The sequence below is a fragment of the Embiotoca jacksoni genome, unplaced genomic scaffold (assembly GCF_022577435.1).
Source record: "Embiotoca jacksoni isolate LCO1_2020_lvr unplaced genomic scaffold, fEmbJac1.0.p SCAF_2, whole genome shotgun sequence".
In the NCBI taxonomy this organism is placed as follows: Eukaryota; Metazoa; Chordata; class Actinopteri; family Embiotocidae; genus Embiotoca; species Embiotoca jacksoni.
The window spans coordinates 23,147,928-23,170,126 of record NW_027185340.1 but is presented as its reverse complement, the minus strand read 5'-3'; the positions used below and the strand labels follow the sequence as shown (position 1 = coordinate 23,170,126).

General features: G+C 42.1%; 1 protein-coding gene across 1 annotated transcript; it reads left to right on the top strand.

The window, feature by feature from the left end:
• Nucleotides 1–4,729: 4,729 nt before the first annotated feature.
• Nucleotides 4,730–22,044, top strand: ccdc80 (coiled-coil domain containing 80). The gene is made up of 10 exons (XM_069155089.1): nucleotides 4,730–6,281; nucleotides 6,395–6,592; nucleotides 7,397–7,887; nucleotides 8,296–8,646; nucleotides 9,863–10,019; nucleotides 13,003–13,139; nucleotides 15,870–16,021; nucleotides 17,659–17,762; nucleotides 20,428–20,511; nucleotides 21,101–22,044. The coding sequence occupies exons 1-10, from the start codon at nucleotides 5,594–5,596 to the stop codon at nucleotides 21,421–21,423; spliced, it is 2,685 nt and encodes an 894-aa protein (XP_069011190.1). The 5' UTR covers nucleotides 4,730–5,593; the 3' UTR covers nucleotides 21,424–22,044.
• The last annotated feature ends 155 nt before the right edge of the window (nucleotides 22,045–22,199 follow it).

The following is a 22,199-nucleotide window of genomic DNA, read 5'->3' as shown; positions in this document are numbered from 1 at the left end:
AAAGCATGTTGCTCCGTCCACCAGAGAGACAGAGGACCAGTGGGACATCACGCATAAAGTCACCGAGAGGTTGGATGTCAGACGGACCGCTTAGTGGGGAAAAGAACTGCAGCCACAGGACTGTCTTACAGGACACTGAACACCTTACAGGGAGGGGGCGGAGCTTCAACTCCTTCAGGACACGCCCCCTCAGTCTCAGAGCAGAGAAGACTGATGATTTTCTCACCATTTCAAAGCCTAATTTAACAAACTTGTCTGTGTTTTTTTTTCATTCAAATTTGGATGGGTACTTAACAACCCATACTTCTGTGGTGTGATGAACTTAAAACTCAGTTTCATTTCTACTTTACAGCATATTTAACTTATACAAATATTTAAAGAGATGTTCAGGACTGTGGCTTACCAGTAGATAGGTGGACCGTTAAAGGAGAGGGTCCCAAAAAGAGGAGGCACCCCGATCACACATGTGCACACAATCACACACGAGGGTTCAGAACCAGGGGTGCACCAAACCACACAGCACACAAAGGGAGACACCAACACCGAGAGGCACCAACCCCACCTTCTTAAGCCCTGCAGTTCCTACAAAGACAGGGAACAGAATTAAAGAAAGAAAAGAAAAAAAGAAGAAAAGAAACTAAGCAGACTATCCAGCACACACTCGGCTGTTATAGGGTGAACTGCAGGTCTGTAACTTAATATAAACTACAAAATAAACTATACAAAGCAATATTACTTAAATTAAATTAAATATTCTTCGAAAGAAAAGTGTTAATTGCCAGGCTGAATCAGCCAAATAAACTTCCAATCAGAACAAAAATGAAACTGAAAGAAAATAATCCTGTGGCTATAAATCAGGAACACCATGGAAAACAAAACAGAAACAAAATGGATCAAGTTAGCTGATCATTTAGGTGGGATCATCAGATATACAAATACAAAACAAAAAGGACCAAGTGGGCCGAAACTCCCTCGTCAGAAAACACATGCAGTTAAAACTGCTCAAGTTAAAAGGATTTCTCTAAATTACATTAACGCACGGCGCTGGCATGAAACAGTACGAAGCACTGTGCTGTCGAGCGCAAGCAAAGCCCGGGAGACGAGCAGTGTCAGGCACTCTAGACAAAGCAGCGCAGGGTACGGCAAAGGCCGGTAGGCAAAGCAGCAGCATTCTTAAACGTGAGCAGGGTTAGCTGGAGCCACTTTCTGGCAAAGTTCGCGTCGACTCTGGCAAAAGTTCCCGTGATACAGGATGAACGTTCAGTTAAACCAAATAATGATAACTACCACAAAAGTATGTAAAACTAACAATAAGATGACATTCCAATCAGGCAACGTTTGTCCAGTCCAGAAGGGGAGAGGAGGGCATGTAGCGCTGCTACCGGCATCTATGGAAACAAAAAACAGTTACGAACTATAACATGATAATATAATAAAACCAGGTGTAATAGAGATCTACCGACACTGATTCGCGGGTGAGTCACCTGTGCAGGATGAGGGGAGCCCAACACAAACCAGACTAACAGAGAAACAGTACTGCAGCACTTGTGCATACCTGCAACAGCGGCGGAAGTCAGGCAGGCTGGAAGCGGGACATATGTTTGACGTCAGGGGAGGGATAAGAGAATCTCTACCGGCATTTATATGATGGCCACCCACAGTGATTGGCTGGCGATAGCCTTGTGATTAAGGGATCAAAACAAAGGTCCATAGAGTGATAGAAGCTCCATTCTGCTACAATCGATTTGTCTGTGTAGTCATGTCATGTATATCTGTGTAACATGTGACAGGTTTGCCTCTCACTGACCTGCCAGTGGGCTGATAAAAAAAGAAGGTCAAAGGTCAAAGGGCGAGGTCAAAGGTCGTTGCGTTTATGAATGCAGTCCTGGAACTGAATGTGCTGCGTCAACAGAAATTCATTAGGGTCAGGATGTCACTGCGGGGTCAGACAGTGTCTCGTATTTGCATCAGGTCGGTCTGTGGCTGAGTTGATGTAGAAAATGAGTTCAGGTTTCTAAACATCAGCTCATGAGCAGATTTTCTTCTCGAGACAAGGTGGCTGACATCATGTGTCTCTGTACTAACATGCAGTATGTTTCTGTAACTGTCCAACGAATGGCCAGGAAACAGTTCAGTTTGGAATAGACGAGGACAAAACTCAAACTTAACTGAACCCTGACCAGCTTAAAAATGGGGATGTAGCAAGCTGCCATTCATCCACGCACCACTAACTGTTTTATAGGACATATGAGAATTATCAGGACCTTTTGAGCTCTAAAGATGCCAGAGAGGTTTCAGACACATTACACTCCCCGAGGAAGCCTTTGAGCCGAACATGTGAGACACAGATGGTTACAATCGTGGATGTCGAACTTTGTGAAAAGCTTAATCTTAACAGGAGAAGGGTGGTGCAGGAAAGCCAAAATATTCTTTCTAAAACAGTTTCCTGATGTGTTTTTTTTGAAGAATTAGTCCTGAGCTGTGACCTATTTCCACACTGCCATTCATAAAGTACTGTAGGTACTGTAGAGACATTACAATAGCATGCTGTTTTTAAACTGAATATACACAAAGTTAAAGTACTTACTTTTTATAATAAAGGAAAACAACATAAGTCGTGACAGTGGATGTCAATCAAATTGCAGATTTCAAAACCTACTAATTCAACTTCACAAAAAATAACACATCGCTGCTGGTTTTCCAAACTCTTCCTGGACTTGTCTGACCACCATTTGCATTTTCTTTTAACTTCCCTCCAGCTGTTAATAGCTCCACCATTTCCACAATGAAATGTAATTTAATTTGTTCATTGTGGGACAATAGTATCCACCAAATCAACAAAGATACTTAGATTTCTACACTGCACACACATTTTGAATATGTAATTGCTCCAGAGTCAATAACAGATGAACATTACGGGCTGAAAAAGGAGGTCTGATATAGAAACACAGGCCTGAAATGACCAGCATACCCTCTGACCTGCTGCGTTAAAGAATCATGTAGAAAATGAAGGAACACATCATTTATCAGATTGTCTGGACGCTGGATGTCCGGGGTAATGGGTCAGTATCAGTTGCACACGTGACCACCACATGTAACCTATGTTTTATGTACATCACAGACCTCTTCCATGTCTTACGCATCTGCACCCCTCATGCTTAATGTGTGTGTACTGGCCTAAATGTGGCCTGCTGCTTATATGACTTTACTGGTGTGTTTGAATGTAATGAAGGTCTGTAATAAAGAACCATCTGGATGGAAGTAAATATATGGTTCAGTTGGCAGTGCTGGGAATGATTTGCACTCTGGCTCATTCAAAGTGATCTGAACAGTCTGTGCAGCGGCCAGAGGACGAGGAAGATTTTTGCAAACAGAGAGTTTAATTACAGACTAAAGTATAGAGACTTCTGTGGACCTTGTGCATTCAGAATAGGACATGTGCAGGAATCAGTGCTCTGCTATCAATATGAGTTAAGACAAAATATATCCAAGCCCATATTGTCAAGTTCAGCACATCAACAAAAGGAGCTCAACCACTTTCTTCTTATCACTCTAACCCAAAAATACTGAAATTACACGAGCGATCACTCTCCATCCAGCAGCTGTTCTCATCTGCTGACTTCAGGAGGAACACAGGATGCTCGAGGCCCTTATGTTGCTGTCATCATCCAAAATGTATCTATTCAGTGATAGTATGACTGTCTGGGGAACCTGCATGTGACATAAGCATAGTAGCATCCATTGTTTCTCTGACATGGCCCTGTGGCTGAGAGCCTGTTCAGCTCCAGCGTGATGCTGTAGATAAAAAAAAAAAAAAAAGGACATCTTATTTTCCGTATTGGCAGTTTTGAGGCACCAGAAAGAAAATAAAAATGACAGTCAAGTGGTAATTTAAGTTAAGTTGAGGTAGTCAAACTGGAGGTGGATGGAGTGGTGGTTCTTTTACAGCTGAGAGCATTCAGGAGGATTTTTCATTGTTTTTCCACTATGTTTTAGCATCATTTGACCAAAGGCTGCACAGGAAGCGCCACTATCTCCAGCTGCTTTACGTGTAATGGCGCACTTTCACAGACAAATAGGCCTTTTTTTGACAATATTTTGCAAGCAAAGCAAAGTTAAGAATGAAAACAAGTGATGAAACTGCAAAAAAGGATAAGATGTGGCTGCGTTGCATCGTATATTTTGTGAACAGGCAGATAAATGTGGAAAATGTATACTATTTTATATAGACAGCAGCTACATGCTGGGGCAGTGGCTCAGTGCTTTGCCTTGCAGTGAGAGTGGATGTGGCTTAGATTTAGTGGTTTACTTTTCTTTACTTAGGCCTTAATTACAAGCCAAACTGGGAAACTTTCATCGAGGAAATGGAAAAAAAAACAACCTTATTTGGGCTAAAAGAGCCATCATAAATGAACAAAAGCAGTCATTGTAATGTTATGTTGGCTAAAATAAAAGCATGTTATATTTCATACTATGTATTATTATTTATTAAGTTTTAAAATGAACCAGCTCTGTGTTTGTATCTGTACAATGTCTGGACACTAAAATAAGGAAAAGCAGACTTGTGGAGGTGGACTGGAGAGAACTCGGTCCTCTGAGAACATCATGGTAGATAGGGATGGGGTTCGGGGGCGTTTCTCTATTGGTTTGAGGGGAGGAATTTGACACTGTGTAAGATTGTGGTCACTTCTCTTCCCGGTAATCTGGCCACCAGGGGGGCAAAATATTTGACTTGTTTTTACATATTTCGAACTTTAGTCAGCTTCCTCACGTGTTGTGCTTCGTTGCAACTTTAAACCATCCCGGTCAGATCAGACATTTCTAGTGAAAGGGGTGTTACAGAGTTAACTGGCAACCGACAGTCCCGGGGCAGGTCCTGACACTGCGTCGGGAAGAGTCCGGAGGCTGAGGTTTATGTGGACATTTCAGAAAAAGCCTCCAACGCTCGGATTTGTTGAGGGGAACCTGGGAAGTGCTGCGTTTTCCTGTACGGTTCCTTCGCAAGTTAAGAATTAATTTCGTGCGTTTTGTCGGAGGACCCTCTTTCCTGCATCCAGAAGATCGTCACACAGTTAGTTGGAAATAAACAATGCCTGAGGATTAATCGGATAAATTAATAAATTGTTAGGGTGTAAACAAACTGTGTATTTTGGAGATGTGACGAGGTCCAAAACTTTTCATCGAAGGACTTCATTACATTTTCTTCCGGAGCTGAGGAATTATTCAACACCCGTTTCGGATGTTTGTATAACAGATGATCTGTTTTCCTGATCTCCTTTTATTATAGACCTATTTGAAAACGGAAGTATTGCTGACATTAAGTTCTGGATATAACTGTTTACGCACAATAAACTCTTCTCTGATTCGCCCTGTCTGTCTAACAAGGAGCAGCCAGTGGATCCTCAGCAGAAGGCATGCTCTGAAAGTGTCCGTTAGCAGACTATTATGTGCCGATGCGCACTGTATGTCCCCATCTGGAATTAATTGATTAACACAAACAAATGTACTAAAGACGCGACAGGATCCAGGCTGCACCGCTGGATGTCTTTTCCGCAGTGAGTTTTCAGCCTACTTTATCACATATTCTACCAGAATGAGGGGCTTTGTTCTGCGTTTAGCTCTAATATATCTGCTAACCTGGACCGAGGCAGACAAACAGACTCACCTCAAGCGGGTGCAATTGCACCGACGCTCAAGGCAGGGACGTGCCCAACTGGGGGCAACAGACAAGGAGCGCCTGATCGGACGTTTGCGCCCTGGATTTGGTTCGGCAATCTCGGTGCACGGCACCAAGAGGGAAGAAAATGTACAGGCTGATGAGAGTCTTCCAGTTCGCGCAAGGACAGGGACTGTGCAGGGCAGGAGAGCAGGGGGTCAGGGTCTGCTGCCCAGGAGAGGGGTGACCGGACAGATTGGCTTACCCCATCAGCCAGACATGCTGCAAGATGAGGGCACTCCAGGAGCTAGAGCCAGGTTCACCAGGATGCCCAGCAGTGCCGGGTCACCAAATCTGCTGGCCAGTTTCGCAGGGAAGAACAGGGTCCTGGTGATCTCCGCGCCTCATGATTCAGACGGCTACTACAGACTGATGATGTCTCTTCTGAAGCCAGATGTCTACTGCGAGCTCGCTGAGAGACACGTCCACCAGATTGTCATGTTTCATCAGGAGGGAGAGATGGGGGGCAAAGTGAGACGGATCACCACGGAGGGGAAGGTGATGGAGGAGCCGCTGGATACAGCACTCATCCCCAGACTCATGAGCTTCCTTAAACTGGAGAAAGGTAAGGGATGCGGCTACACAAGCCTCAAACTCAGTTCCACATCTGAGTGAAACATGACACAATACCTGTGACTATTCATATCATAACCCGACTAGTGGTGTGATAACTTGCAGGTAAATTTGGGATGGTGCTGCTGAAGAAAACCCTGCAGGTGGAGGAGAGGTACCCCTACCCCGTGAGGCTGGAGGCCATGTATGAGGTGATTGACCAGTCGCCCATGAGGAGGCTGGAGAAGCTTCGCCAAAAAGGCTTCGTCCAGAAGTGTAAAGGTGCAGGTGTGGAGGGTCAAGTGGAGGAGGGCACATTCACAGGTGAGTCACACTTTTGGATGTCTTAATTGCCTTCTACTTAAAGGGCCAACTCACACAAAGGACCATTAATTAAAATTTAAAAAAATAAATAAACGCACACTCTCTGATTATAAGTAACATATCTGTGAAACTTCTGCCTGCACTGCATCATAATGACAACACGTGCACTTTCGTTTAAAATAATTCAACATCTATTTTCCAGAAAGAGTAGTAGTGTAGTGTAATGCCTCCCCATTACTCAGCTTCATCCACAGCTTGCAACAGAAGCTGTTTCTTCAGAAGAATGTAGTTCCAATGAATCGTTGACAGTGTTTTTTGTCGATTATCCAGATTTAAAGAGACATTGTTCCTCGAATGTGAAATTGGTGTTGAACATTTTAGATGTAATTCATCCGACACTTTGAGCAGCACAAACAAACTGACGTTGAGTGCCATATTTGGGCAGAGGCAGAAATCTCAAAACTGCATGGCTGGATACTATCAAACCAAATGAGGGAATATCTTTTTAGTGTTGTGGGTGTACTGAAACTTTAAAACCATGATCAGAAGCTGAAAGTGTGAAACAATGTCCAGCATTTGTTATTTGAATACGCTACACTAATGATGCGTGTCATCTGACGATACTTGAAAAGTTTCATAAAGTAAATATTCACTGACTGGAAGTTTTCACACTAAAACGCATTTTGGCTGTACAATATAAAAGTATGTTTGTGGTTGTCTATTAGATTCTTCTTCTTTTTTACAAACATGGAGGTTAAGAGGGAAACCTGTTACTTATGATATGTCTCTATGTGTGTGGACCAGTTCCTGACTCAACTTTCGAAAGAAAACCAGGGAAGAAGATTCCTAGAAAGCCCACTCAGGCCTCAACAACAGCCACACCTACCACAACAACAACAACAGCTACGCGACCAACCACAACAACTACTACCACCACCACAACAACTACAACCCGGCCAACAACAACCACAACCAAAGCTACAACAACCACCAAACCCACCACTACCACCACCAGAAGAACCACCACCACCACAAAGAGACCCACCACCACTACTACCACCACCCAGAGACCGACCCGAGCCCACACCACAGCGCTGTGGCTGCCGGCCCCGAGAACCACCGCCGATCCCTACTACTACAACCGCAGAGAGAGGGAGAGGTACCCAGCCAAAACCACACCCGCTGGAGATAACCGCACCGACAAGGACAGCAGAGATCCACACAGCCGCAAGCTGGTACCTGTCACACACAAACCCTCCAAGGTCAAACCCACCAAGAAGAATGGAGGAGAGAAGGTGAGTCAATAAAATGTATGATCTGGTTTCTTTTTAGTTTACAGAAAATGTTTTTTTGGTTTGGTCAAAGTGTTTATTCTGTACATAGACTACCAAAACCTTGGGTAATGCTGGTACAAAAAAAAGCATTATAATTAGTTTTGAAAATGTAAATAACTATGTCGGTGAGTTAAAAAATGTTTTTAATATGATCATCCTTTTAAATTTCTTTTATACTGTGATAACATTTTGCTGCTAAACTGTCACCTCAGGGGTAAAAAAAACACACTCCCTGGATATTGTCTGTCCTTTTCTTTAGATTGTAAACACTGGGTCGTGTAACTTGGGTAAAGACCAAATCATTGTCGTGATATCTTCATCAGTAATGAAAATGGCAAATGGATTAACAACATATGTTTATGTGTGCAGGAGTTGACTAATGAGTATGAGGACAAGTATGAGCCCAGCCAGCCGACGGTGAGCAATCCAGAGGAGACAGAACTCTTGACTGATATCAGTCCCACCAAGAAGGTCAAGGGCAAGCACGATAAACATGACAAAAAGAAGAAGAAGAAGAACGAGAAGTCTGCCAAGAAAGCAGAGAGGAGAGGAGGGAAGGCAGGAAAGGAGGGAAAGATCGGGGGAAAGAAAAATGGAAAGAAGCTGTTAAAGTACCCTGAGAAAGAGGACTACCCAAAGCCCACTAAGAAGCCAACGCCCCCTCCGAAGGGCTCTCTGGCCTCCTTCCTGGACTACTTCGAGAACAGGAGGCGGCTGCTGGTGAGAGCATGACATAATAATCATAAGACGCTCACTACTCACTACTACTTCAGGCTTTGGCCTGAGGGAAATATCAATCTGCTCAGATACAGTGGCATATTAAACCGAATCAATCTACCTACTGTATGCACAAATACAATATTTTAATGAACCAACATTTTGGGTTATATGCCCATGCGCTTTCTTGCTGAGATTTAGATCAGTAAGTATGTCTATGAGCACCTCTAGCGCCACCTACAGCAGGCTACCAGCAAAGACTCCAAGAAGTCACTGTGTCCAACCCAGAAATAGTAAAATCAATAACCAAAAGAGCATATGAGATATAACATAAGAAATATGAGCATTGATGATAGGTGGATTTGTTACCTAGGGACATTGCCAGGCTCGTGGTTTCCCCTTGTTTCCAGGCTCCATGCTAACATAAGCTAACTGGCTGTTGGCTGCTGCTTCATATTTCCCACACTGACATGAAAGTGGAATCGATCTTCTCCTCAAAATCTCAGTAAGAACACTAATGAGCTTACTTCACAAAATGTCAATCTCTTCCTTTAAAGTACATTATTACATTAAACAGTGATCCAACAGAAATATCTGCTGAACCAGTAATATGCCACAATCGTAAACACTTGACAAAATGTCTTTCTTGACTTCCAGTTTTGACTGACTTCAAGCCAAAATGAGTTGTTAAACTGGGCATAGTCTCATGCTTCATCATTGAACAGTTGGAAATGTGGAGCAGGAGGAGGTGAGCTACACTTCAAAGGGGGGGGGGGGGGGAGCTGGAGGGTTATGAAAGTTTTGAAAGCAAAAAAAATACCCCTCAACCTCAGTAATTTATAGTGGATTGATTTGTTCTGTACAACAAACAGTTAAGCATCTCTGTGCATCGGGGTAATCATTCAGTTGTTTACTGTTTTATTTACTGTAAAGCCTTTTTCTTTATAATCCCACTGAAGTGGTGTGCACAGTAGTGCGTCCATCCGCGTCCATCTGACGGGCTGCTCAGCTGTGTGCGAACAGACTGTATGTCTGTTTTCCAGCCCGTATATATTCTTATCACAGCAGTGCTGTGGGCTGGCTGGGAAAATATGCCCCGTCCTCCGCCTGCAGGTTAATGTAAACATCACCTCTGCAGCACTGTGTATGTATGTGGGTTTCATTGCATATACACGATACTCTAACCTCTATACCTTCCTCCACCCTCCTCTCCCTCCAGCTGATTACTTCCCCCAGTGAGGAGAACAGTATGTATGTTCAGCAGAGGGATGAGTACCTGGAGTCTGTGTGTGAGATGGCCATCAGGAAAGTTTCTATCATCACCATCTTTGGCTCCCTGACCAACTCCACCATGAAAATTGACCACTATCAGATAGGTAAGTAGTCCAACATGCGGTTCTCAGTGTGTGGGGAGATTCAGTAGGTTTTGTTTCTCTGTTTTTTTATACAGTCTGTACTATGATGACCATCCTAACATCTGATTAGCTAAATGCTTCACTCACTGAGCTGTCAATGGACTTTGGGTTGCTGAGTCAGTCCAGTGGGTAGGACTTAAGGAGGTCTGTCGGCAGGAATGGAATATCATTTTCATAATTATGTTTCCATTAGTGTATAATCACTTAAAAACTAAGACTTATTGTGTTCTCCTTGCTTTTTGAGTACTTTATTTACACAGGGAGCATGTCTTTTTCTGTGGAGCACGCCATGCTTCTACAGTAGCTCTAAAGGGACAAACCAAACACTGAGGCCAGCGTAGATTCTCTCACACACTTGGAAGGAGACGGTGAGCGGAGGAGTGTCCAGTTGGCTGCAATCAGCAACATCTCTAGATGCCACTAAATCATACATTGAAACCGCCCCTTTGTTTGGGTTTACTTTCTCTGCTTTGCTCCTGTCAACTTTGTATAGTTTTACAGTTCATATTCTGAATTGAAACTCTCCAAAAGTGTCATATATTTTAAAATAGCAGGTCTCTTTGTTTAGTGACCAGTGTTAAATATCAGTGTCACAGCATCACACAGCTGAACTATTGCCATGTTCACTGATAATGGGAGTGTTTGTGTACCAAAAACGGTAAGACTGAGAAAAACTAGAAAAATGAAACCTCATAACATGGTTTCAAGTTCCAACATTGTTCAGGCCCCAAAACCTAAACTGTGACAATCAGGTTTGCATTTTGGTTCAAATCTAAAGATCAGTGTGGTCTACATGTCAATCCCTCAGTTCATCTGCATCTCTGCCCTGCTGGTTTTCTGCTCTAAAATGTACATTTTGCAATTTTATCTCCATTTTCTAAAGTCAAGTCAGCGACCAGGATCGACCAACATTGCTAATCTTGAATTGTTAGAGAAGTTTTCAGAAATGCTTTGTATTCAGAAGTTCAAATTTGGCACAGTGACTCATAGTAGCGTCTTCAAACTGAAAAACTTGATGTGATAAATAAATCAGTTTGGCTGGCGGCCAGCAGCTTATTGAAATGCAGCAGTTTGTAATTTCCACTCTGAAGAGGGAAGCTGAGAGAAGTGTCTCCTGCCACATCTGCTGTCCTGTCCTTGTTTCACCTTATTGCATTGTGTCAAACTCAATATTTCCAGTTGGGATCTCCAAGTATAACATTCAGAATGTACGCTGACTCTGCCAAAGTCACAGTATTGTGCACTTCTCTGCTCAGGTGATACTAAACAGAGCTGACGTCTGATTCCAATCACCATGGCCTCTGTGCTCGTACTGTAGTGTGCATGTAATACTGTGCTGTTTGCTCTCAGTCACAGGACTTAACAGTAATTTGAATTGTTTGTTTGTATTTTTAGTGATGAGATAGGAGCATTCAGATCTTTAACAAGAAATGTGATGAGTTCAGCAGCTATCAGGTACAGAGGTCTGCATGTATCATCTGTGTTTGTCATGCTAATGCGGGGAGAAGGTCTGCTTCCTCTGGAGCTGATGTAGATGAGGGTGGTTCGTCACACACACATAAACACACAACCAATGCAATTATGACAGCTTTTTAAAAGCTCCCTTTTATTTAACTTCTGTTGCTGCTGTTTTTTTTTATGAGATGTGCTGTGTCATTTGTGCTCGGCAGCCCCCTCATATTTTCAGACATTTTTATAACGGTCTCCAATCCGAGGCTTCAGTCAATGTGTGTTAACTTCATGACACACAAACTCACTCTGTAAAACTTTATTAGTCTGTCACCTCCGCATGACAATGAGGTTTTATTCAGATGTAATGCTGGAAAAAGGGCCCAGGTGACGTCAGCCGCCCCCACCCACGGTTACACTTTTGTTCCACTTACCCGCTGGGTCTATGTGTATGTGCCAGTGTACTTCTATTGCTCATGTTGTGGGGACATAAATGTGTTTACACAGTCACATTGAAGTGACCCACCTCCCTTTTGGGGACAAAAAGGAAGTTGTCACAATGTAAATCATTACAATTTGGTACGAAACTCGGTCCGGGTAAGTCTAGATTTCGGGTAGGATTTGGGTGAGGGCTACGCAAGTAGTAGTTATGGTTAGGGTTGGAGTAAGTCTCCAAGAAATGAATGGAAGTGAGTGTAATGTCCTCTGAGGTGATGGAAACATGGCGTGTGTGTGTGAACATGTACTGTACACAAACAACTGGTTCTTTGAGTGTTGCCACTCCCTCACTTTAATGGGACTTTATGGCGTTTGGGTTGGTTAACAGGAAGTGTTCAATGTGGAACACATCTGAGTGTGTTTGTTGTACATTTGCGTGTGTCACCCGTCTCCTACATGTACTGGGGTTTTCCCGATTTGATTGCTCATACACATTACACAGCAGAGCATGGGTGAACCAACCACCAGAAAAAGCTCTGTGGTCTGTGTCATGCGCACATGCATGAAGGCAGAGGTGATTAAAGGCTTTTGCTTCTGCCTGCATAAACGCCAGCTACAGTACATTTCTAACCCTGCTAGATCTCAGTGAATAAAAAACTGCTCTTTGTCGAGTATGTCCCTGATTTAATCTGCAGTTTTACATTCTTTTCTTTACTGCAGAGTATATTTCACCATCTAGTTTGAAGCAATTGAAACACATTTACTCTCATCATGATTTGTTTGATAAGAAACACTTAGATGAAGACACCTGACATTTACAAGACTATCCTACAAGCTTTTGATGACAGATGTGACTATTGACAGTGTTATTGGCAATATGGATGTATAGATGTACTTTTGAAATAAAACATCAGTGCAAAATCTTATATGTTCTTATGAATTCAACAGATATCTGAATAAACTGCTCAACAAAAAAAAAATCCCCTAAATTTACTTTCAAGGGAAGAGTGAAAAACTAGAATCTCTCCAAATTGGACTATCTTTTCCTCTTCTTTAGAGAATGACAAGTCTATGAAGGGCCTTCGTCAGGAGGACCTGGTGAACCAGGATCTGATCACAGAGCTGAGGAAAGAGTACAGCATGACATATGATGAGTTCTACATGGTCCTCACCGACACCGACATGAGAGCCAAGGTAGGGACTGTCCAATGTCTGTCTATATTTTGAATGAATGACCACCTCCTGCTCTTTGGATGATAATTGCCATCTTTATTCTGTATTATAGTATAATTGGAGAGTGTGTTCCTCCACTGCTCTATTGCCTTCACACTTACCTAAAAAAAAAGCTTCAGAGGGCTTCTCTTTGTATTTGGTGTTTTTTTTAAAAAAAAATTTATCTTTCCTTTCTTTTTCATACTGTCAACCTAAAATGGTCTAACGTGTACTCATTATCACATTTAATTTCTGCAGTCGGTAGAGAAACTTACAAGTGGGGATGTTTTATTTGGCAGTTTTGAACACAAAACATGTGTGTGACAGATATTTGTTATTACTGTAATATACAAACTTATTATATACAATATTATTGTACTGCACTATGGAAGTTGTGTGTGTATGTATGATAATATGTCTTGTTCCTTTCATCACATTTCTTCCAAATACTCCATTAATACTGCTTGGAAGGTCTGCCTCTCGCACAGGACATCTGGTGGAGATACTCAGACATAGGCGGTACAATTTAATGAGTTCACTTGGCGTAGGAAGAGGAGCAGATCTGAATACCTTGTTGAATCCCATGTTTTCTGACCTAAGCAGCCCACAAGAAACCGACTGGGTTTAATTATTTCACAGTTGGTGAACAAGCACTGAAAAGTTATTTTTCATAATACGTCCTGTTTAAATAAAACTGCAATATTATACGTATTGTTATAAGCGCTGGTAAAAGTAATTATGTGTAGAATGAAGATATAAAGTTTCATCACTGCAAATAGTGAAGCATGTTTAGGTACATTTTTCCTCAGATTCAGATGATTGGGTGCATGTGTCTTACACCTTACTGAATATTGATTAAATTCATTGATTATGTCCATACTCAGTTTGTAATCCCCTTGAATCATGTTTTAACTGTTACAGGTGTGAATGTGAGATATCTAATTATCACAAATATTGATAATTGTATCACAGTTGAAGAAACACACACAAAACCAAAGAAAAAAAATGAATGATGTGTTTGTAATACGCTGAAACAAAACAAACATTTACATTAAAATATCAGGAAAGAGAGGAGAGATAGAGTAGGCCAGTATGTATACTTAATTGAATTCTGATACAAATTTGTATGTCTGAACATATGACATCCATTAACTTTTCACCTACTGATATCATAAGGTCAAAAACTAATTCCATTCCCATCGGCCTCAGCTGTATTTTGTGTTCAGGACGAGTATGTTCTAACATGATGAACTTCGGCAGTGAACATGGTAGTGAAGTGTTGGCAAGGTGAACCTCTTACATGAGCACGCAGATGTTAATCTTTAGTTCAAAGCTTCACTGCGCAGCTTCTAAGAGCCTTCAGCAGGTGTTTACACTGCAGGTGCTTATCAATCACTACTACTGTAAATACTGTGGATCTCTTGAACTGGAGCAACGCAGGAGGACAGCAAACCAGGCATGAACTCTGACCGGGAAGTATTTGGATATATGTTACAGATATATTTACCATTGACACTCACATACCATGTGAAATCAGACAAGCCATACCCAATGCACGAGTATGATGACTTCCGTCCTCTGTGTCCTTCTGGCATTTTCTTCATGTCATCCAGTTCGATTCTGTGAAGCAAGGCAGGGGAGTTGTAGTTTCAGCCGAGCCTTCCTTATTTGGAGGGACCTGCCTTCAGCCACACTTTGAAAGATCCAGTGCCCGGATTGTAAAAGACCTCTAAGCTTGATATGATGTTACCAATCTAAGTAGGATTTTAAACATACTTGCCTTCTAACGTTAAAGTTCTCGCTCTTTTCATATTGTGTCCCTAATTCCTTTAAACAAGCAGTTTTTTCTGTTTGATTCACGGCGCTGCCGGTCCGCTGGTCTTCACGGTCTGTCTGTCCCACATGTCCACCGTCTCTGTCTCTTCAAAGGTGGACTAACCGGTCCTCAAACTGCCAAAACGGACGATGCCTTCACTAAAACACTGTTTTAATTCACACAACATGACATTTTCTCAACAGCTGTGTGTGTGTGTGTGTGTGTGTGTGTGTGTGTGTGTGTGTGTGTGTGTGTGTGTGCGTCAGGGTAAATCACCGGGCTGTTTTTGGACAGATTCATCAAAGAGGCCAGTGTTCACATCCTCTGCTGACAGAGGCAGAGACAGGGGCGTCTGTGAACGTACAGGGATGTGTGTGTGTGTGTGTGTGTGTGTGTGTGTGTGTGTGTGTGTGTGTGTGTGTGTGTGTGTGTGTGACTGGCAGAAAAAAGCGATAGAGTGCAGTGCAGAGGAAGGTGTGAAAGAGGTGGAAGGAGCTGAGTGGCAACTTCGGCATATCCTCAGTAAAAGAGTGTGGCTGCGGCTGTTACATTTACATACATGTGTTAGATATTCATGCGGTGACTGCTTAGCATTTCATAAATTAAATAGGATACTTTGTTTAAGCAACATGCCTTGTGCTACTTCCCAGAAGTTATAATAGAGAGGTTTTGATGTGGAATAGACCACACCACATTCATTCACAGGCTCCAAACCTTCTTGGAAACAGTTTCACCATTGTTTTATGCAGTGGAATTCTATTTTCATATCCTCCGTGCTGTTTCCAGGTTATTATTTTTTTCCACAGGCGTATTGATTTATTTACGAGTTGGATTCACCACATTTCAAATCAACCTTTGGGAGAGTTTGACTGGTTCTTGTTGATGTTTTTTGTCAGCAATCCTATGAGGTTCCCATCGCCATGAAGGCTGTATTCAACTACATTGACACCTTCTCCTCCCGCATCCGAGAGATGGAGCAGCAGAAGAGGGATGGGGTCGTGTGTAAGAAAGAGGACAAGCCCAGATCGCTGGAGAACTTCCTCTCCAGGTGAGCTGGCTCAGAAAGATTTTGAATTAACTGCATTGCCCAAAGTATGTGGACACATAAACATCACAAAAAGGTTTCCAAAAGATTTTGGGACCAGGGATTGGCTCCCATTGTGCCTCAGAAGTGAGGTTGATCACTGATGTTCAACTGGGTGACCTGGTTAACCGTTCTAATGTATTCCTAAATGCCTGGATGAGGTTCCGAAGGTCGGAGTTCTTCCACACTGTTTATAGTCCTTCATAAGTTTCTCAGGAACATTGTTATGTTTGATTTCCCCAAACTTTTGCCTCAAAGTTGGAAGCACACTCATGTCTAAAATATGATTCATGTTGCAGTGAATTTTTTGTTTGTTTACACCATGGCCAAACCGTGAAAAAGCCTCTTAAGCAAAACTCTTCAAACTCAATTGCAAGAGGGCTGGATAGGAAAATCCCTGAGGGCTTGAAGGCCACACTGAATGTTGTATTTAATGACTACAAAAAAAAAAAATCCTCATATAAACAGTTATTAACAGTACATTGAATAAACTAATTACACACCTCCCTTTTATGGTGAAAATTTCAGACAGCAAAACACAAGATGTACATAGTTAAACAGTGTGGGCCTGTTCATGATACCATTAAAACAACTTCCAGCAGATATACGGTGCTTATAGCAGGTCAATACAGGGATCTTAACTATTTCCTGTTTGGGTGGAGCCACAGAATCTTTGTTGGAAGCCAGTTCACCTGTTGCAGACACTGTTTTAACAAAGAGCGATGGCAGGCCTGATGTAGAGGCCTCCCTTCAGCTGTACAGACTATTTAAATAAGATAGTTTAAAGATGCATATGCTTTTAAGGGATATAATTCAATTTCTGGTAAATGAGGTTTCAGCAGTGGTTAAATTATTGTTTTGTTAGTAATTCTGTATTCAGCTATATTTGTTGAATGTTCTTGTGATAAGTAATTATGCACAAATAATAAAATGTGTTTATTGTTTTCCTCTGATGTCAGGCAAACCAATTCAGAAATATACATCAATAAAAGATGTGACCGGGGCCCCTTCTGCCTTATGATAGGAGCCTTCAGTACTCAACCTAAATAATCTACAAACTACCAGAAATGGTACGACTGCGATAATGTAGCAGTTTGAGGGAAAACTCCTTGAATCCCGGATGTTGTCTTTGCTGAGTGTCCTGCTGAAACATTTGATAGTCAGAATTATTGGGTGGTCCCTTCGGGCTGTTTCCACCTCTATCAATCATCTGCTGCTTTGCTCATTAATCAGTGGGACCACAATTCATGGTGATTCCGAGCAGCGTTTGGCAGATTGCAGCCGCCTGTTGTGTGTGTCTTCCACGGAGATTGAAAGAAACATAAACCCCCGCCGTTCCTCAAGGCTGAATCATTGCAGTCACATAATTTCACAAGATGTCTGAAGCAGACAGGCTGTCTTTTGTTGCCATGGAGACCTGGATTCCAGCTCTGCAGCAATCTGGCAGGTTTTTTTTGACCATAATTCGTGGTTGTCACCCTCTGGCAGTAATAGTATGGGAATATGTTGCATACATGCACAACTCCATGTCTTCATATAGAGCTTTCACTACTGGACCAAAGTGCCACTTAAATCCAGGCTAAAATTTCCTGTGATTGCAGGTTCCGATGGAGACGTCGCCTGTTCATCATCTCCGCCCCCAATGACGAGGAGTGGGCCTATCAGCAGCAGCTCTACGCCCTGACCAGCCAGGCCTGCAATCTGGGTGAGTCACCTGAAATAAACCAGTCACTTGAGCAAACCCCAACCTGTCACCGATGAGTTAACTCACCTGCCTGAAGTCAGGTCTGCTGCTGAGCGGGTGGTGTACAGTTGATTTCCTTTTTCTTTTTCTCTAAAAAAAAAACCTGCCATCTGCTGCAAAATAAAAACAATGTTATGAGAAACAAACTGGTAAAGTTGCAGACTGCAAAACCAAAACAAGGAGCTAAAAGAATATATAAAGCCCCACAGCGCTGAGAAGAGCTGCTGATACTTCCCTGCAGGGTCCTCACTGACAAAAGCCTTTCACGTGAGTACTCATGTGATCCACTGTCAGTAAAAACATTGAGTATAGCTGCTTTAAATTGTGAAGTATTGAATTACTACACTTTGCTCTGGACAATATTTTGAATACACAGAAAAAAAATATTGACATATTTACAATAAGAAAATTAAAAACAATCTACATGCCGAGATATTTGGAAAATATGTTTAAAATATGTTTAAAGTTATTTTTAGGTATTTCTATTGAAAAGTGTTCCTTGAATGAATATGGTTCATTAGTAGCAGGACTTTGTGTTCTTTCTCAGTGCTCAGCCAGAAAAGCTGCGTCCACTCATGCTGACTCTTGCTGCCCCTCAAACAATTTCCTGTTGCTGCGGCCCAGAAACAAACAGCTTCACAAAGATGACTCGTTAGTCACCTTAAAATGTCTCAGTTAGCTGTAGATACTTTGGATAATCAAACCTCTCCTATGTTTTATTCCCACATACTTTCTACTTCTTGGTGACCTTGACGTCACCCCGGCATGTGTCCTCTCACTGCCTGCCAAAGTATTACTCAGACCATTTATGAATATGTTAATCACATGAAGAAGTTGATTACACTGAATGTTTTTGTTTACTGCAACTCTCCAGATATCATCAGCATGTGTGTGTGTGTGTGTGTGTGTGTGTGTGTGTGTGTGTGTGTGTGTGTGTGTGTGTGTGTGTGTGTGTGTGTGGTATGCATGTGCACAGAACGATGTGCAGAGGGATCCCAGATGACTGAACTGGCACAGAGATGCTGTGTTCTGTCTGAGGCTAAGAGGCTTTTTTTCCTTCCCTGGCAATGGCCTTTTTTTCAGCCAGTTAGTCAACTTTTCCACAGTTACTTAAATGTTATTAGTGTCGATCTCGAAAAGAGACATTTGTCTAAACTTTTTAAATCTCAATAACTTGATGTGTCTGACAGATTTATTAGAGATAAATGTAAACTTTAAACAGCCCACAGTGAACTTCACTTCTCAGTAAAACCAAATAAAGGCTGTCATCAGGACTTTCTACCCTGGCTGAGCCTCATGCTCCGGTCTTGTTTATATGAATTCAACATTTCGGACATTTCTTCAGGGCTCTCATTTCTTTCGCTGCACTTCTCCCTCCTAATGCTGAAGGTTGTCAGTTGTATTTGTCACATTTATGACCTGGACTCTTGCAGTCTTGATTCTTGATTGTAACCACACATTCAACCAGATTTAAGATTGTATTTGATGCAAAATGTTGAAACTAAAGGAAATCTATCAGTAGCACTTTCTATTGAGGTGTAATAATATTGATAATATTACATTTTATTTGTATAGTGCTTTTCAAGATACTCAAAGACAATTTACAGGTTAAAATGATCAAATCAAAACAATAAAAGTATAAATCACATCAACTACACTATATATATGAGCATACAGTATATTTTGTAAATAATTTGCAAAAACAAGATTGGAAAGAGTAACATTTGACTCTTAAAAGACAAACTTTACAGCATGCTGAAGAGCAGTTTCACTCCCCTTCTGACCGTGTGACGGTGGTCAGAAGTGTGCTTTGTATCTGTAACTACACACAGCAGTGATGTCGCATGTTCCTGTAGCACACCTGTCCATCTCTGCTGGAAGCTGAAGGCTTAAACAACTGTAAGTCATCTGACAAACTGTAGCGAAAGGTATTTTATTTACAATCTGAAAACTATGCAGATGTTCTTAATAATTGGCTTCTGACTGTTCTATAAACTTTCATAAATGATTTAACATGTGTTAAACCTCTTATGAAATGTGTTTTATTAGAACTCTGACATCATTATGAGCGTGGCTATTCACTGTTTTCCAATGAATTAGTCAGGTGCTGAGGAAAAAAGCTGGTCTTGCCTTATCAGCAGGTCCAGATCAAGTTGTGTGGGGACTTTTTTCTCCCTCGTGTGTTGCTCTTGGCCGGGTTTGCACCCAGGGCTGTTCCGTCCCTCCCTGCCCCCCCTCCAGGCCCCAGACAAAGCCCTGTCCTGCTGACTGGGCTGAAGGCCTGAGAGGTTTGATCCTGGTATTCAGCACTTGGCCTCACCAAGTAAAGCCAGCGTTCTCCTGTGTTTAATGTGGGCTTTCTCGCTTCAGAGGAAACAGCTTTTTGGCAGAACTCTCCGGACCACCACCACGTTCTCCTCCCTTTACCTAGAAACCAGCGTTTAGGATGGTTCCGATAATAAACAACCACAGTGAAATCAGCTCGGATACACAGAAAGACTCGGGGATAAGAAACAGTTGGTCGGCGTATTACAGGCACAATGTTCTTATTTAAAGTCTTACACATGTCTCAGATATTTGCCTCTCTTTTATGTGTTTTGTCAATGTGGTTGCCATGGTGACACAGGTCTGAGGCACATCGCCATCCTGAAGTTGGTTGGCACAGAGTCGCCAGATATGGGTGGAGTCCTGGAGCTCTATCCAATCAACGGTAAGAACTTTCACATATGATATAATGAATGTAACTGTGAATCAGGCAACACACAATGTGCCTCTATTTATGCACATAGTACCTCCTTTTACTCAGACCATGCCTACAAACTAATGTTCAAAACAGCTTTCTTCACACTCAAGTCAAAAGGTTGTGCCACAAATCTACCTGTGAATCCACATCAGTTCAGTGTCTGTCATCAGTAAGGGGAAGAGAATCTAAATCTCACTTACTAACCCACCAGAGGTTCAGGAACACTTTCCATACAACCTCAGAGCTGCAGTCACGTGTGCTGCAGCTGAATCTGAGACAAAATATGATGGATTATTTTCTTTCATTTTATTATGACCTGGTCAAGAGAACTTTTTCTCTAATAACAGTAAATATACTGGCAAAACATAAATCTGAGTCAGTAGTGGCGTTGCCAGTAGACAGACATTTCTGCTTTTTGGCATTTGAGCTCAGCATGAGGAGGTACGGTAAATGTCAAACAAGTCAGCAGAGGAAAACATGGCTGTACTGTCTCCTGTTTAAATAAATTCTGTATGTTAAATACTTCACTCCTCACCTCAATCTGTGCTCCTTCCAGGGAGTGCTACTGTGGAGCGTGAAGGGATGTCAGCCAACCTGGTGAAGGACATGAGGAACTACTTCCAGATCAGCCCAGAGTACTTCTCCATGCTGCTGGTAGGGAAGGATGGCAACGTGAAGTCCTGGTACCCTTCCCCCATGTGGTCCATGGCTATTATCTATGACCTGGTAGACTCCATGCAGCTCCGCAGACAGGAGATGGCCATCCAGCAGTCGCTTGGCATGCGCTGCCCTGAAGACGAGTACGGTGGCTATGGCTACCATCAGCATGGATACGAGCACGGTTATCAGGACGGCTACCACCAGGGTTATGGTTACTAAACAGGCGTGTGCTCGATGCTCCTCGGCTCGCATCTGGTCCTTGACACTATCAGTCCTCCTCTTTTGTCCCATAACCTTCTCTCACCTCTCCTCCCCATCCTCCACCAGGCGGTTGTCACAGATGGAGTGAGCTCCTTGAAAGTTTTGTAGCATTTAGTGGAAGCCTCGAAACAGTTTTCACCTCTCCACTTCTTTGATATACAGTATATAGCATTGTAGTATGCTGCAGGTAAAGATTAATGTGTGAGAGGCTTTTAATCCGAGCTGAATAGTCAGTAAATGTGTAGGTGAGCCTCGAGGTTCAGGGATGTGTTGTGCATTTACATTTTTATTAATTTGTCATTTTTCAACTTTAAACAGGTTAGTACATCATCTGTCATCTTCACTTGCCTTCCAGGTCAAGTTTACGTACTCATATTTTCAGCACAGACCTTTATTATGTAGATAATGGGCTAAAATAAGATGTGTATTTATTGGACATCTGTTGCATTTGAGGGGCAGTTACTGATTATTTTATTAAAGCTGTCATATTATTTCTCTTTTGTAAAGTTTCTGTTGCTACACAATTTTCTTATTTATACTCTATTGTCTATATGACAAATAAACATTTGTTTACTACCAGTAATGATCTTTGAATTGATCCTTGTTCACAGTTAGTTGCTTCTCACAATTCTCTCATTCTAACAATCTTTTGAGCCACATCTCCCCCTAGTGGCATAATATTATTAGATTGCCCAGAAAAATACTAGCGTGTATAAACTTATGACCAAGACCTC

What these genes read in the sequence shown, in the direction of transcription:
- ccdc80 (XM_069155089.1), top strand. Translation starts at nt 5,594, where the DNA reads ATGAGGGGCTTTGTTCTGCGTTTAGCTCTAATATATCTGCTAACCTGG. An exon ending in CAGCCAGGCCTGCAATCTGG is followed by an intron (nt 17,763 to 20,427) that starts GTGAGTCACCTG and finishes ATGGTGACACAG; the next exon opens with GTCTGAGGCACATCGCCATC. An exon ending in GGAGCTCTATCCAATCAACG is followed by an intron (nt 20,512 to 21,100) that starts GTAAGAACTTTC and finishes TGCTCCTTCCAG; the next exon opens with GGAGTGCTACTGTGGAGCGT.